Consider the following 16,652-nt stretch of genomic DNA (forward strand, 5'->3'; position numbering starts at 1 on the left):
TTGATTGGGTTTTTGGTTGTTGTTGTTATTGAGTTGTATGAGCTGTTTGTATATTTTGGAAATTAAGCCGTTGTCGGTCGCTTTGTTTGCAAATATTTGCTCCCATTCCGTAGGCTGTCTTTTCATTCTGTTTATGGTTTCCTTTGCTGTGCAAAGGAAACTTCCTTTGTAAGTTCGATTAAGTCTCATTTGTTTATTTTTGCTTTTATTTCTATTGCCTTGGGAGACTGACCTAAGAAAACATTGCTATCTATGAATTATGTCAGAGAATGTTTTGTCTATGTTCTCTTCTAGGAGTTTTCTGTGTCATGTCTTATATTTGTCTTTAAGCCATTTTGAGTTTACTTTTGTGTATGGCGTGAGGGAGTGTTCTAACTTCATTGATTTACATGAGGCAGTCCAGCTTTCCCAATACCACTCCCTGAAGAGACTGTCTTTTCTCCATTTTATATTCTTGGCAGAGTTTTCAATTAAGAAAGTTGACAATTTTTACAATAAGCAAGGATCAAGGCCCTAAAATACTTTGCTCCACTTAATACTTTGGATTTGGCAGGACTCTCTAACAAATGCAGAAAAGTGTCAGAAACACTTTAAATAAGTTAAGGTTTATATTAAGGGCAACAAACAATTTTGTTGGGTTTCTTGAGCTGTGGTTACAACAAGAATATAAACACATAGGTATAAGATAGGTGCTTGAGAAAGAAAGTAATCCATTACTTAGCATCTTCTATATGCATGGCCCCATGTTAAGCATTGGGAGATGTACCATGATGTATAAAACAACATTCCAAATTCATGTCATGGCCTTTTTTTCTGAACCACAAAAACAGACTTGAATATTCAATATGTGACTGCCTCAAGTCCTTTGTAATATCATCCAGCGCAGGCAGAAGCCAATAGCTCCATCCCTCGCACCTGTTATACCCTTGTATCTTTCTACCACTGACTGGTAGATAACTCCTAAGGATTTTCTCTTAAAAAAGACTTGACTGTTCACATTACATTAAATTGAAGCAGGTGAAAATTTATTTATCCTCGTATTTTATAGTAAGGGCTGTATGAGAAAAAGGCCATATTTACAAACATCTGTCTATAGACGGCTAGTCTTCTTCATCTTCAAGCAGCATGTTAGTTCTATTCTTGTTTTGTTTTGCACGTGTGCTTTTTAGAAAAGACCGTAATTTGCTCTGTAGTCTTGATTTCCATTTTTTTGGTGAAGTTGTTCAAGGTCGTCATGGTCCATATCCATCAATCATGCCTGCTTCACAGATTTCCTTTGTCAGTAGTACGTATCAGTCAGTATGATTAATGGTTCAGGGTTCATATTCAGGAATCTGATTGGATAACTGTCATTTCATTTGTTGGAACTGACAATTCAAAAAATATTGATAAAGTTGTCCAAGAAAAGAGAGTAATGCAAGTCAGTTTTACTTATTATGAACAATAAAGCTTGGTAATTTGTTGGTATAAATAGGCTCTATACTCCAGTGTATTTCCTGGGCCTGAGGGAAGGCATTAACCCTTTTTAAGTGACTATACCACAGCATTAAGTGGTAGCTCTGTGATGTGAAAGAGTGAATATCATGCTATGTTGAACGTTTCATCACTGGTGAATCAGGGTCCGTGACCTCTTTAGTAAAACCTTACTTTTGTTCTGTTTCTAACAGGGAGTAGTAATTATTTACTTACTTTTAAAAATATATGTATTTATTAATTATAAAATTACTTAATTACTTAAGAGGTGTGCTTTTTTTAAAGAATGATAGATGTTTATTATTAAAGATAATATAAAGATTATCAAAAACTTTTCAAAAATCCTCTGAAATACTACTGTTAAAGATGATTTTTTTAAAAATGTATTTATTTATTTTATTTTATTTTTGGCTGTGTTGGGTCTTCGTTGCTGTGAGCGGGCTTTCTCTAGTTGTGGCGAGCGGGGGCTACTCTTCGTTGTGGTGGCTTCTCCTGCTGCGGAGCACAGGCTCCAGGCGCACGGGTTTCAGTAGTTGTGGCTCGCAGGCTCCAGAGCGCAGGCTCAGCAGCTGTACCACACGGGCCCAGCTGCTCCGTATCATGTGGGATCCTCCCAGATCAGGGCTCAAACCCATGTCCCCTGCATTCGCAGGTGGATTCTTAACCACTGTGCCACCAGGGAAGCCCTAAAGATGATTCTTGATCTTAGAGGAGATCTTAAGACAGAGGGGCATAGGGATGATGGAGTATTGAAAGAGACTCAAGTGTTTTCAAGAAATTTAGTGAATGATAAAAGGTGTATTTTAAGTCAGTGTTTTTTTTTTGTTTTTTTTTTTGTCAGTTGTGTTGATACAGATGGGGTTTTTTTTGAGGAAAATCAGCTTGTTCTCAACTCACTCTTGATACTTATGTAAACTTCACACATATCAAAGATTTTTTTACAGTGAAATTATAAAATTATTATGATTAAATATGTTAATATTCTAAAACGTTGGTTTTAGAAGGCCTTTTAAAATGTGTCAGAAGTCCAGAAATTAAAAAAGGAAAAAAACTAAATTTGACTGAATAAAGTAGAAAAACTTCAGTATAGCAGAAAACAAACAAAACACTGCAAAATCATAGACAAAATTAAAAGAGAAAACAAAGTGGGAGGAAATGACAACACATGACAAAGTTAATTAGAGCAATCTATAAAAATAAGAAACTAAAATAAAGAAATGCACACAGAGAAATACTTCTTCACAGAAGGGGAAAAATCAATAAACATATGCTTTCTTAATGTCCAGGGTATCAATAAGCATATACTTTACTAGTATTTTAAAAATCCATAGCACATATTTTATTAGTATTCCAGGAAATTCCATTATAATCAACAGATGGAAAGGATTTTATTGTCAATAAGCCCGTGAAACTTAGTTGTCTCATTTTTCCAGATTATGTGTTATGTAGACAGCATGTAGTCTCTTTACCGATAGAAGGGGTGGGATAAGACCAGCAGTGTCATATATGATTCCACATGGAAGTCCAAGAATATCTTGGGATTTTCTAATTCACATATCAGAGAAAATGCTCTTTTTAGGTTATGAGATATATTTATAATTTTAATACACAAATAAGTGAATGATCAAAATTGTTCAAACTATAGTTTTTGAATATATTCTCATGGTGGATATTTATGCCTCAACCACTATGAAACTCAGACTGTTATTGAAAAGAACCTTTCCCTCTTTCTTTACACTGAATTCAGGCTTTTGCAGATCTTTCATAATTTCTGCTTTGAGATCAGGTGGTGCTGTTGTACTAAAGTTGCAGGTTTCTGTCAAAAAATCCCAAAGCAGGTCTCCATTTTCATTGCCATCAATAAAACAGTCAGATATGTCCATGGTGGACAGAAGGTCATAACACTCATACTTAATCCCCAACTTGTCCAGCATCTGCATGAGGTCAGATGACGTGACATACTGGCAGAGGTCATCCCGGGGTAAGTGAGATCCGTACTTTTTCCATAGCTTGTCCCAGCCACTGGTTCCTGTGCAACAGAACAAAATTCATGCTTTCAGCTATTTTTCTTTTCCTTTACCTACTCTGCCAACCAGTACACTAGATGCTTGGAATAGAGCAGTCAATTTAAAAAAAAGAAATTCTTGCCTTTGTGTAGCTCAGTTCAAGGAGTGAAGGGGGTGGGAGGAGAGAAAGTTAAATAAATAAGTAAATAAATCATATATCAGATGGTGCAGAGTGCTAATGAAAAACAAATCAGAGCAAGGAATAAGGGGGATCAAAGAGTTGGATGGGTTGCTGTTTTATATCAGGTGGTTGCAGATATTCTCTCTAATAATGTGACATTTGAGCAGAGACATGACAGCAATCCACACAAATATCAGAGAGAAGATTACTCCAGGTAGAGAGAAGAGCAACTGCAAAGGACCTGAAGCAGGAACAGGCTTGGCATGTTAAGAACTAGCCAGGAAGCCGGTGAGATTGGAATTGAGTGAACAGAGGGGAGCATGGAAGGAGAGGAGGTTGTATGGGTGATGGTGAGGAGTAGACCGGGTGCTAAATCATATGGAAAAAGATGAGAAGCCATTGTAGTGTGATCTAATAGAACTTTCTGGACTCTTGGACATGTTCCATATTTGTGTTGTCCAGTATCGTAGCCACTAACCACTTTATGGTTATGGAACATGTAAACTGTGGTAGTGTGACTAAGGGAGTGAATTTTAAGTGTTACTTCATCTTAATTCATTTCAGTTTCAGTAGCCAACTGTGGCTTCCATATTGGACAGCACAATATTAGAGTGACTTAACCTGATTTGCATTTTCATAAGGTCACTCTGGCCACACAGATGGACTATTCTCTATTGAGAGTAGACTATAGGGGCGTAAGGACAGATCAGGAAGAACAGTAAGAAAGCTACTGCAATAATCTGGGTGTTAGATGATGTTACGTTGCACCAGCAAGATTGGAGGTGATGAGAAGTGGTTGAATTTTTTATATATTACACTCCTAGATCCAATGCCATTCGCTAATGATTTGGATATTGTTAACAATAATAATTTGGATAGTGAAAGAAAGAAAAGAATCAGTGATGACCCCAGTCATTTTGGCCCAAGCATCTGAAAAGAGAAAATTGCCATTATTGGAAATGGGAAGAATGAGGGAAGAACATGTTTAAATGTGTTATCAGGCATCTGGTTTTGGAGACATAAGGTTGAGGTCCCCGTTGGACATTCAGGTGGTGATAGGAGGAAGGCAGTTGTTTATGTTAGTCTGGTTCAGAGGAAAGGGTCTAAGAGTAAAAATTGAAATAGAAAGAAAGAGCACAGCAAATACAATGATAGTTTACCCAAACCAAAGATGGGGTAGCCTCTCATGTCTATACAATTACAGGATGCTGCCTTGGACAGCAACAACTAGGTTGAGTCCTAAAACTTTTGTCCCCAGCTTTAGAAGATATATTAGCAGTGTATGTTGTATTTAGTTGAAAACCTGGCCCAGTGTAGAAGCTAAGAGATACAACATCTGTGGGAGAGATAGGTTGAACTGTTCTGACACTTCATGAATGAGATGAGGTTTGTTATTTAGTCTCTCAGAACCTCAGTTTTCTCATCTATAAGATAGAGATAACCATACTTACCTCAAATGCAACTGCAAGTATTAAATGAGATAATTGAAGTGAATCATTGCTCAATGGTAAGCACATGGCAGATGTGTAATAAGAACTTACAAAATAAATGAATATTATATGGAATTACTTTGATAATGTATTTCCACTGGTTGTAATCTTGAGAATGTAAAAAAACAAACTTGCTTTTCAGAAATCTGTAATAATACTAATAAATCAAAACAAAAGAACAGCTATTTATGGACTTTCTAATATACGCATCTAATAGTGGGCTGTTACAGAGATAGTGGATATGTGCAGCAATTAAGAGTGGTCTCTAAAGCCTGACTTTCTGAGTGTGAAGCCTGGCTTTTCCTCTTACTAGCTTTATGAACCTGTGCCTCAGATCTGTCATCTATAAATCAGGGATAATAATAGAATATCTTCATAGGATTGTTCCAAGGATTCACCAAGTTAATAAAGTAAGGCACTTAGAACCATGACTGGCACATAGTAAACACTGCTGAATTGTTAGGAAATTAAGTTGGACTTGGCCAAAGCAATATAAGAGAGAACTTACAACTATGAGTTTCCAGGATTAAAAGTTAAGATTTCAAAGGCATGAACTTTTTTGGTTCCAAAAGCTCCTTTATGATGTAATGAAGGTAATCGGACTCTTCAGAAAAGTATACAAACACTATATAGCCACACAATTCTGCATATAATTATAGGATGTTGGCCTCATCCATGGGCTTGGCTAAAGTCTCCTGATTTAATTCAACAAAAGAGAATAACCAAGGCAGAGAATGGTAAATAATAAATAGCCTAGATAATTGATGTTCCACTAACATTTCAGAAGAGGGAACGATAACTACAGGATAAGCTCTAGAAGAAGGTAGAATTGGAATGAAGCAGAAGAAAATAAAACCTCAGTTCAGTGGAAAAAAAAATGAGGGTCATGAGCATGTACTACAAAAATCTTTCATTCCAAAGACAGTGACTGCCTAAATAAGAATTTGCCTGCAAACAAGACTACAAGAAAATAAATATTTCAGTGGTTGAGGAAAGGCTCTGTTATCATTATTATTTTTCTTTTTTCACCGTGGCAGAGAAAAAAGAGCCAAACACTAATTGCGGAGAATTTGCTGGTGTCAGTGTTCTGTGACTCAGTGCCATTTCTGAGCTGAGCAATTAGAAACTTTCTGACTGATACATTATCATAATGGGCACAACATATGGTGTTACTTTTGTTTTCAACATGATATAAACCAGGTCCCTCGCCCCCACCCCCCTTATTAAAAATAAAACACCATGATTTGCCTCCTTCCTTAGATAAGGAGAGGGCAAGACAGAAAATGTCACTGATCTCCTGGCTAATCTCCTGTAACCAGATAAGTTGCATTTTAATTAGCAACTCTCTCAACGAATGCCTGGCTACTACATTTGCAGAAAAACACGCCACTAACATTATTTTAGTGTGGGATACTCCTCATTTTAAAAATCCACCTCTTCTTATTTCTCTTCTTTTTCATCCCCAAATCAAATCTTTTATCATTATAATCAGGAACTTCAGTTTGTTATAAATAAATAAATATTTACTGAGCTGGGCTATCTCATTCATGGATACTTAGGAACCGGAGGAAAGCCTCTGTTCTGCCTATTTCGGTGTGCACTGTGTGCGTGTGAATATGTGTATCTTCTTTATTGAGTCTTTTATTCCTGTTTATTAAATCCATCTTCAAATCTTCAGAACTTTCTGTATTCTCTGATTCCATGTCTATCACGTTAGCTAAAACATGGTATCTTTTTTTGAATGGACATTCAGAACTAGTTGTAGTTGGGATAGTATAAGGCAAAAATAATAAACAATTATTCAGTTCAATTCAAACACATTCACTGGGTGTCTTCTTCTAGTTGCCAAGGGTTTTGCAAAGATCTGGGACTAGAGATAAGAGGCAGAGCCTCTTGCTCTCCAGGAACTCTCCTTAAACTCCCTATCTGCCTCTGATCAGAAATTAGCACCTTTTTGAAAGTATGTAGGTGTCTGAATCCTCCATTAGATTAGGAGCCTTTCAAAGGCAGAGGAGTAACAGTCATCTTTGCAACCCCAGAGCCTAGCAGTGACCAACTAGAAGAGCTCAATAAAAGCTGAATGAACCAAATCTACATGACTATCCTATGCAGTCAACTTGGGACCAAGAGTGTAGGCTGTGTTTGAATATGCTGAATACACCTGTCACCTTAACCAAGCTGGGTGCCCTGCATAATTAAATCTAGAAACTGACCCCATATTTCATTATCTTAGAATCTAATAAATTGCAAACAGTGGGTGTCCATATGGTGCTCAAATAACTGAATAATTCAGTTTATTCACAGAGAGAACGCATCAGTTCAGTAACAGGTCAGTGTCTGACTCGGATGGACAGGCAGAAGCCTTAGCTGTGGGGCATATTTAAGATGACCTTTTAGAGCAAGATGTTAATCCAGACATACCATTATGTGCTTAGGTGAGATACTGGCTTGATGAGTGTTCTTAGAAATTTAATTTAGTGACTAGTTCTAGGCTTGTCTGACTCTGTTGGCATCGAGTACTCAGTTTGCTGTATTGCAGTGAGGCTATGGATGAGAATGTTGCCTGAAAAGAAAGGAAATACACAAACAGGCTTCTTCACTTCTGGGTAATTATGAAGCAAATTCCATTTAGAAAGTGACTGCAACAAATGTGATATAAACAGATATAAACAGATATAAAATGTGAACCATTTTGGTGTAGGTGTTTCAAGTTTTAGGGTACTATTCAAGTTTAAGGAATGTTTTCATTGGGCAAGTATGAAAAATGGGGGTTCAAGTTGGGGCTGAGAAGGTAGTTTAGGGTAATGGTTTTTCTACAGCGGTAAGGTAGGAAGTTGATCAGGCACCTCAGATGACCTGGGGAGCTTTCCCAAACCTGTCTGCTATCCACAGACTGGTCTGGCAGATAGGGATTTGCAGTGATATCATCAAATGAAAGAGTGACTAATAAAAATGTGGATCAATTCTATACATGTTAATTGACAACGATATAAAACAAATCTGATTGGAAAGTTCTTGCGATTAACTTTGTTTTCACTGTTGGAAATTGACTATGCTCTATTTTCCTGAAAGTTGACCCCTATATTTGTATCAGCTTTATTAATGCGACAGAGCAGTTCTTGCTATTTTTAAAAAAGAAGACCATAGGCACTTCCATACACCGAGGGGCCAACAGAATTTATCTCAGAGAAATATACTGTTGTTAAGATGGGTTTATAGGTGCACAGGTTTATCTAGGTCAGAGAGGCAGAGCAAAAGGGAGTTAAACTGCTCTAGGTAACAAATAAGAGGGGTAGAAGGGGGAAGTAAGGAGCTGATATCTTAGGAAAGAGCACGGGAGTTAAGAGGTTGTGTGTTACCAGTGTTTTCCTCTTTGGGATACCTGCCTCCCACGCTGTGTGCAGTAATGAAAAATTGTAAGCTGTGTGCTGAAAAAGTTAGTAAAACATCTCCACCGTCAAACTACAGAATGAATAAGTTTTGACTCAAAATACCTTTTTTTATGAACGCTAACTGGTTTTTGCGCTTTTACTCCCTTTCTTTGATTTTTTTCCCCCATGAATGTATATAGACATAATACATGTGAACTACATGTATGCATAGATGCCGTATTATGTAGGTATGATTATCTGGAAATAGGCCTTGCATGAACTAAGACTCACAGACCAAGTTCACACAGCTAGGAAGTACCTCAGCATCCTTGATTTTATGTATCACCCTGCATTTCACTGGGCCTGTTTTGGTTTACACATATCCTGATGCCAATAAACCGTGGATTCTATTAACGTATTCATGATGTAGCCAGCAGAATACTGTATCAATAAGGGCACTTAGTCCATTCTCAGTTGCTTATAGACTGCTCATGCCACTTTCTAAGCCTTAGGCTGGCTTTTTCTTATTGGTAGGCATATACTCATGGAGAGCTGCCTTCTGACACTCAAATACTTGACTTCTGAAAATCTTTAAGATAAACCAAATATATATAACAGTAGATCTGCATTTGATATGAAATATATCCTAAAATCAAACATATATGACTACTGGATGAATTGCTATTTCTGTCTGCAACACTGTTTCTTTATTATTGATACAGATTATCAAGAATAGACTGTCCTCAGTGTTGATAACTAAATTTACTTCTGTATTCCTAAATGCAGTACAAAGTGCTTTACCCAGGTGTCCTAATTTAGAGAGAGTTTGGTGGGAAACATCCAGTTTACAGAAGCCCTTCTAAATGGTAAGATAGAACTCTCCCACCCAAATGAGTATTTTTAACTAACCTGAGATAAAAATAGTATATCAAATGTTCCCTTAGAGGAGAGGTTGTGTACAGGAACTCTTCATTTGCCAAACTCCCGCATGAGTTCAAACCCAGGGTTATAGGCAACAGCTATGTTTGCCATCCTTAAAGCCATTCCTCATATTTAAGAATACATGGGTACTTCCCTGGTGGCGCAGTGGTTGAGAATCCGCCTGCCAGTGCAGGGGACACGGGTTCGAGCCCTGGTCCGGGAAGATCCCACATGCTGGGGAGCAACTAAGCCCATGCACCACAACTACTGAGCCTGCACTCTAGAGCCCGTGAGCCACAACTGCTGAAGCCCGCGCACCACAGCGAAGAGTAGCCTCCACTCATAGCAATTAGAGAAAGCCCACGGCAAGCAACGAAGACCCAATGCAGCCAAAAATAAATAAATTTATAAAGAAACAAAGAATAAATGAATTTTGCGACATATGGTTTCTGAGTACAGGCTCTGGTATAAGCTTAGGGAGATAGAGTCTGCTGTGTACGTGGAGTGAACCTGCCTAGCACTGTGTGGACAATCCACAAAGACTGCTGAATGAAAGAAGTAATGAATTAATGAATGCAACAATGTCAGTGTTTCATTTGCTAATCTGTTCACTTATGTTCTCTGTGTGGTACTTATTGTATCATTGGAAACAACATGACATGATCAAATGCCTTCTTTGGAAAATAACACGACAACACAAAACAAAACAAGTGGACCATTTTTGATACTTATTTGAGAAAACCTAAATGAACATTGATAATGGCTCTAGAAATGCAAATTAATCAAATATGATAGTGTCCCAAATATTTAAACCTTTATTTTATTGATATTTATTAATAAACATCACAGAAGAGAAAGAGACATTCAAGAGACAAAAAGGTGGTAAATAGAAATATTTACTATTTTTACTCTCATTAAAAACATTCCTATCTGTTGTATTTGCTGTATGTTAAATAAATATTTTTTATATAGAGACAACAAGGATATATTTGCCCGAGAGAAAGAAGTAAACAGACATTTAATTCCACTGGAACTCCTAAATTGAAAGCTGTTGTGAAGGATTTTCCTAATACTGTGTTAATTAATTGACTCTGATCAGAAGCCAAATCAAGAATTTCATAATGAAGATGAAATATACCAGCTGCCTTCAAACACATACATCCATGCGCTATCACTGTTTTAAAATTCAGGCTGAAGGGAAATAACTTACCGGACACAAGAGTAATGAGAATCTTAGCACTGGTAGCTAAGAGACTATGGAAGAATTTCAGGGTGGCTGGGATGTCTTTTACATAATACAGCATCTAGAAATGAAGGAAGAGAGAAATGAGATGCTTTTCTATGTCAATGTCTTTGTTGCTTGGACTAAATACTCACTAGAAGGTTTGATGTTCAAGTTGAGTGGATTTTTATTCAACAAAACACTTAAGAAATTTAAAAATTAAAGTTATATATAGAGATAGAATAATAGTGTGAGAAAATATTTGGGGAACGGGGAAACTATGGGATTTACTCAACTAGAGTCAAACAGCTTAAACTTTACTCTTTCTGGCTTCATTAACACAGACATTAATAGCTCGAGACAGTCTGCATTCCACATGGGGGCACTGAATTCTAATGCTCACTCTATATTTTGAGAGTTTTAGTAGTTCTGGGCAAAAATGGTGCTGGCACCGTAAAAACATTCCATTTCATGGAGCGTTGCTTTAAAATTAAGCCCTTTGCACTAGCTTCACCGTAGACTCACAGATGCTTTTCTTAAAATCATGGAAAATGTGACAGGCTTTGATGTTGACAGATTCTCTAGGGAAATGGACTGGATAAAGCCTAAAGTTACATGCATGGTTCCAGGGTGCTAGGAGTCAGCCCACCCTTTTTTTTTTTTTTTTTTTTAATAGATCTTTATTGGAGTATAATTGCTTCACAATACCGTGTTAGTTTCTGTTGTTGCACAACAAAACGAATCAGCCATACGCATAGATTTGTCCCCATATATCCCCTCCCTCCCATCCTCCCTATCCCACCCTTCTAGGTGGTCACAAAGCACCCAGCCGATCTCCCTGTGCTATGCTGCTGCTTCCCACCAGCTGACTATTTTACATTCGGTAGTGTATATATGTCGATGCTACTCACTTCGCCCCAGCTTTGCCCTCCCACCCCGTGTCCTCAAGTCCATTCTCTATGTCTGCCTCTTTATTCCTGCCCTGCAACTAGGTTCATCAGTAGCTTTTTTTTTTTTTTTTAGATTCCATATATATGTGTTAGCATACAGTATTTGTTTTTCTCTTTCTGACCCAGAGTGAAGTAAGCCCACCCATTTTTAATAACTGAACCATCTCTGGTGAAGTGCAGGGAGAGGTCTTTCCACCCAGCACGGATAGAGCTTGGAATTAAACACTGGCAGTAGAAAATTTTCCCTAAGGACTTACATCGCTGGAATCTACCACCATAGACACTTCTTATGTCTCATCTTCAGCTCTCTTAAATAGGAATTCAATGTTTTATGTAGATGCCATGATAGAATTTATTGCGTAAAGCAAAAACAACCTAAGCTATGCCCCTCTCACACAAATGAATGAAATACAATGGAGCTGCACACGGCTTGTGCAGCATCACAGGCCATATTTAGTATCATGTCACTCCATGCTGTTCATCACAGGGACCATACATAGACAGGCACCCAGATGCAGCTAATCCACAAGATGGCTAACCATCCATGACATGACCTGGCTGAAAAGAGGAGGTGGGTCATAGCAGATGCTCTGAAATTTGATCTAATAGACACAGAATCTCTGCAGTTGATTATGAATATTAAGTTGAAGGATGTCATGAGAATGCTAGGACCGCAAGGAGCAATAGAGAGACAGAGAAATAGCACAGAAAAATGCAGAGTAGATGGAGCGGGACAGAGGAGTAATCAGAGGAAGCAGAGTTGCTATAAGAAAGAAAGAACAGACGTGGAGCTTTTGAGAGAAACTGGAGAATGATCTCTGAAGCTGCAACATTATATAAGAATTATATATATATATATATAATTATAGATATAAATATAGTTATAGATATGGATATATTTAAGTAGCTAGATAGTGCAGCAACTGCCATTAATTCTGTACACTAAAGAGAACATTCTTACATATAGTTTTCATTTTGTTTTATGTCATATTACCTTATTTATAGCATTCACTGGTATGTTTGTAGAATACAGATTTTTTAAAATGCTAAAAAAAAAGAATTTTATAAGAGTGGGATCCAGAGCATACGTGGAGGGATTGGCTTTTGATAAAGGGAGGCTTTTGTAATAAGAGGAAAGAAAGACATGGTGCGTACAGGTGCAGCTATGTTTAAATTTGGAGAGTGAAAGATGATTTTCTACCTGTTGGTTTCTCTTTTTGCTACAGAATAGGACGTGAGGTCATCAGTTGGAAATGAGTGGTGGAGGAGGGATTACAGGAGGTATAAGGAGAGGGAGGGAGGTATGAAATAGTTATACAGGTGACCCTTGAACAAGGCAGGGGTTAGGAACACCAACACTCTGTGCACAAATATTCACACATAACACAGAGCTGGCCCTCCCTATATGCAGTTTCTCTGTTTCTGGGGTTCTGCATCCAGTCATGTAGCATTTATTATTGAAAAAATCCACATATAAGTGGACCCATGCAGTTCGAACCTGTGTTGTTCAAGGGCCAGCTGTTTGAGAAGGTGGGAAAGTAAGTCTCGTAGAGAAACATTAGGTTTGCTGAGCAATGTTAAGCACTCCCTTATAGGTAAAAGATTTTGTCCGCTAAGAAAGCAAAGATGTAGGATTGCCTGGTTATGCTGATTTTGGAGTCATTTCTTCCTATGATTTTAAAAACTTTATTCCTTTGGGATGACTGTGCTTGTGGACTATAGAAAGCAAGAAGCATCTTGTTGTTCATCGTGGTATTTCTAAAATATACACATCTTTTAATGGTAGCCAACACCCAAAGCCTATACACCTACCTATATGCTCTCCAGATATGTCAGTGACCTCTGGAAGTATGTCCCCATACCACCTACTGAATTGTCTCCCCCTTTCCAAGAAATACACTATCGTATTTCTAAGAAATACACCATCGTATTTCTAAGAAATATACTATAAATGCTGGACCATGGAAACAAATTTCCTATGTAATGACTGACTAATGTCAGTAACACTTTGTTGACCTGAGAAATCATCTAGCCTGCCCTTCTGTCATGTGCACACGAGCCAGGTCATCAAAAGAAGCAAAAGCAAGAGGACTCAGAAAAACTCTGGGATGTTGGTCCATCCAGACCATTAGAGTTACTGGAGAATTGTGTTAGGATGTGTTACACTCTACTATCTATGAACTTTCAATCCCACAAAAGTTAAGCCAGCATTGAAAAACAAATCAGTAACTATGGGGGTATTTTGCATTGAGAAAACTGGCTTTTTAAATGTTACAGAGAATCTCTTAGTATTGTCAACATCTTTAACTTCAATTTGGACAGATAATGGTCACTTGTAAAATCAGAAATCAGATTTTCATTTTTCTTTTTAAAGTTAAAATATTAGGTACTCTGAAATATTTCTGCAAAACCTTTCTTCTGAGAGTATATAACAATAAATATTTCTTACCTGAATCATATGAATAAAGTTCCACTTCTGAAGTTCTTTTTTCTCCATCATTCTATTTTGATATTCGGATGATGTCTCCTTATGCCAAGTAAACTTTATGTTCTCGAGGTTTGATGTCTTTGTTACAAGCTCTAAAATACGGAGAAGAGGTGGCACACCATCAATTTTAACTGCAAATTCGGAACCCATTTCCATTTAGAATTTTAGTGCAATCAGTGTTATATACGTAACAGATACAAAGCACATTTTTCTTTTTTACAAATCTCCAGAAGACCAAAGAGTTAGTTCATCCTAGTTTTTCCTCTAGTGTTAAATGAAATTAGAGAATGGAGTCAATAAGAAATAATTATGAGAATCCTGATCAGACATAGGTACTATTATCTCAGTGTTAACGGGAAATCAACTGGTGAATTTTATCAATGGAAAATTGATGTAAGACAGGTGATATGACTCTGTAACTCAGGAATCAGCAAACCATGGCATAGGCCATATCTTCCCACCACCTATTTTTAAATAGACTGCAAGCTAAAAATATACACTACTTTCTGATTTCATGCTTCTTTCATATCTTGTGCCATCACACTTTTAAATGGTTGAACAAAATCAAAAGAAGAATAATACTTCATGATAGGTAAAAATGATATAAAATTCAAATTTTAGTGTTTATAAAGTTTTATTGCAACATACCCACACTCATTAGTGTATGTATTATCTATGGCTGCTTTTGGGCTTCAGTGGCAGAGCTGATTAGTTGTGACAGAGACCATGTGGCCCTCTAAGTCTAAAATACTTACTCTCTGGCCCTTTTTAAAGAAAAGTTTCCTGATTCCTGCTGTAAGCAATGAAACGTAAGCTCTTTAAGGGCAGGGATTCTGTTTAAATACCTCTGAATGAATTAATGGCTCTGTCTCTAAGAATAAATATCAAAGATAATAGTTGATGACCAGGGGAGGGATGGAGAGTCAGTAAAAAAAAAAGGGGGGGGGATTCTAATCACTATTTATATTCTGAGATGTTTAGTCATTCCTGCCAAGAAAACAAACTAATCAGGTTCTTCTCTCAATAAGCTTACAAAGAACATACCACAGCAGCTATGTTGTTAATGATTGAAGGGACGCATTTGGGATGATAGGCCTTTCAGAATAGAATTTGATATACAGCACCATGGATTACAAGTACCTTTGTACTTGGCGATTTGTTCAGCACTTGGTTCAACAACTTCATTGTTGATACTAACTCCTGGGTATTGAGCCTGCACTTTGGAGAGGATATGAAGATCCATTTCACCTGGAAGAAAAGCATAGGGAACAGATCACCTCAGTCCAGAAAGAAATGATTAAGAATAATTTGAACGAGTTTATTATCTCTAGGAAAGCCCAGCATAAATAAAGAATAATACTCAGCTGTTGCCCTGCCACAATGTCTATGATGCAGAACAGCTAAGTTGTAAGTAGGAATAATAATGTGATTTGAGGAGGGCTATGATTGCTATTCATTCATTCATTCATTCATTCATATAGCCTTTATTTAATATCAATTATTATATTACAGTAAGTCTAAGATGCCCTTCATTATAGGATGCAAACAGCCCTTCTTTTTATATCACTAAATCAGAAAAAACACTGTCAATTATAATTTTAAGATTTCATCAACTGGAAGATGTATATCAATTTCAGAGATGTTAAGTATGAAAAAAACATGCCATAGAATTGATAAATTAGGCTAGGCCAGATGCATACAAAATATATGTCAAATACAAAATATGTCAGGTATAAAAAAGGATTAAAAAGTATATCAGACACGTGCCCTCAAAAACACCATGGTCTAGTGGTATAGACAGACATGGAAAGAACGCTGGCTGGGTTGGACCAAGGTGGGAAGGAGAAAGGAGACAGCGAGGGAGAGGATAGGAGGAGAGGCCAGAGAGAGGGAAAGCTTCATGGCAGATCACTCCTGAGTTCTCTGTTACAGGGTAAGTGGAAGTTAGCCCAGGGACTTCTGGGGAAATGGGAATTGCAGGTAGAGAGGACAGGAAGTCAGGAAACAGAATCGTATATGTGGGACTACTGGCAATTCAGAGTTTTGGAATGTTAGGCAAGGCAGTGCCTCCATGAAAGAGGTGATCCCAGAGAGGTAAATGGATAGGAAGTTATGGCAGAATAGATATTTATGCATTAATTCATGCACCAATGATTAATTATTTACTATGTGCCAGGCACTACACTAGGCTCTAGCAAATGATGATAAGAGGAGCAAATAGATACCTGCCCTGATGAAAATTTAGCCTGTAGGTGACTATGTAAGAGAGATAGATGATGGTAAGTTGGATAGACTTGAGTTCCAAACCTGTCTGATCCGCTTACTTGGTATTATGACCTTTGGAGATTTGCTTTATCTCTCTAAGGTGCATTTTCCACATGAGAAAAACAGCAATATTAATAGCACATCATTTATTGGGTGAGAGGATTAAATGAGGCAATGCATATAAAGCACAGTGCAAAATAGAGTTGGCACCTAATAAATGTTAGCTGTTCATTATTTTTATTGTTATCATTGAGTCCTTCTCTTTAAAAATCTCTCTTCTTTCCC

At 37.4% G+C, this 16,652-nt stretch overlaps 1 protein-coding gene across 1 annotated transcript in view; it reads right to left on the reverse strand.

Annotated features, from left to right (window-relative positions):
• Window positions 1-3,103: 3,103 nt before the first annotated feature.
• HNMT (histamine N-methyltransferase) overlaps window positions 3,104-16,652 on the reverse strand; it is a 35,623-nt gene continuing 22,074 nt past the window's right edge. Inside the window, exons 3-6 of the mRNA XM_007453724.1 lie at window positions 15,243-15,350; window positions 14,064-14,194; window positions 10,653-10,746; window positions 3,104-3,502 (exon numbers count right to left, since the gene is read on the reverse strand). Of these exons, the coding sequence (XP_007453786.1) occupies window positions 3,147-3,502; window positions 10,653-10,746; window positions 14,064-14,194; window positions 15,243-15,350 (689 nt within the window). The 3' untranslated portion in view covers window positions 3,104-3,146. The remainder of the gene's footprint in view (window positions 3,503-10,652; window positions 10,747-14,063; window positions 14,195-15,242; window positions 15,351-16,652) is intronic.

The sequence above is a fragment of the Lipotes vexillifer genome, unplaced genomic scaffold, assembly GCF_000442215.2.
Source record: "Lipotes vexillifer unplaced genomic scaffold, Lipotes_vexillifer_v1.1 scaffold606, whole genome shotgun sequence".
Lineage (NCBI taxonomy): Eukaryota > Metazoa > Chordata > Mammalia > Artiodactyla > Lipotidae > Lipotes > Lipotes vexillifer.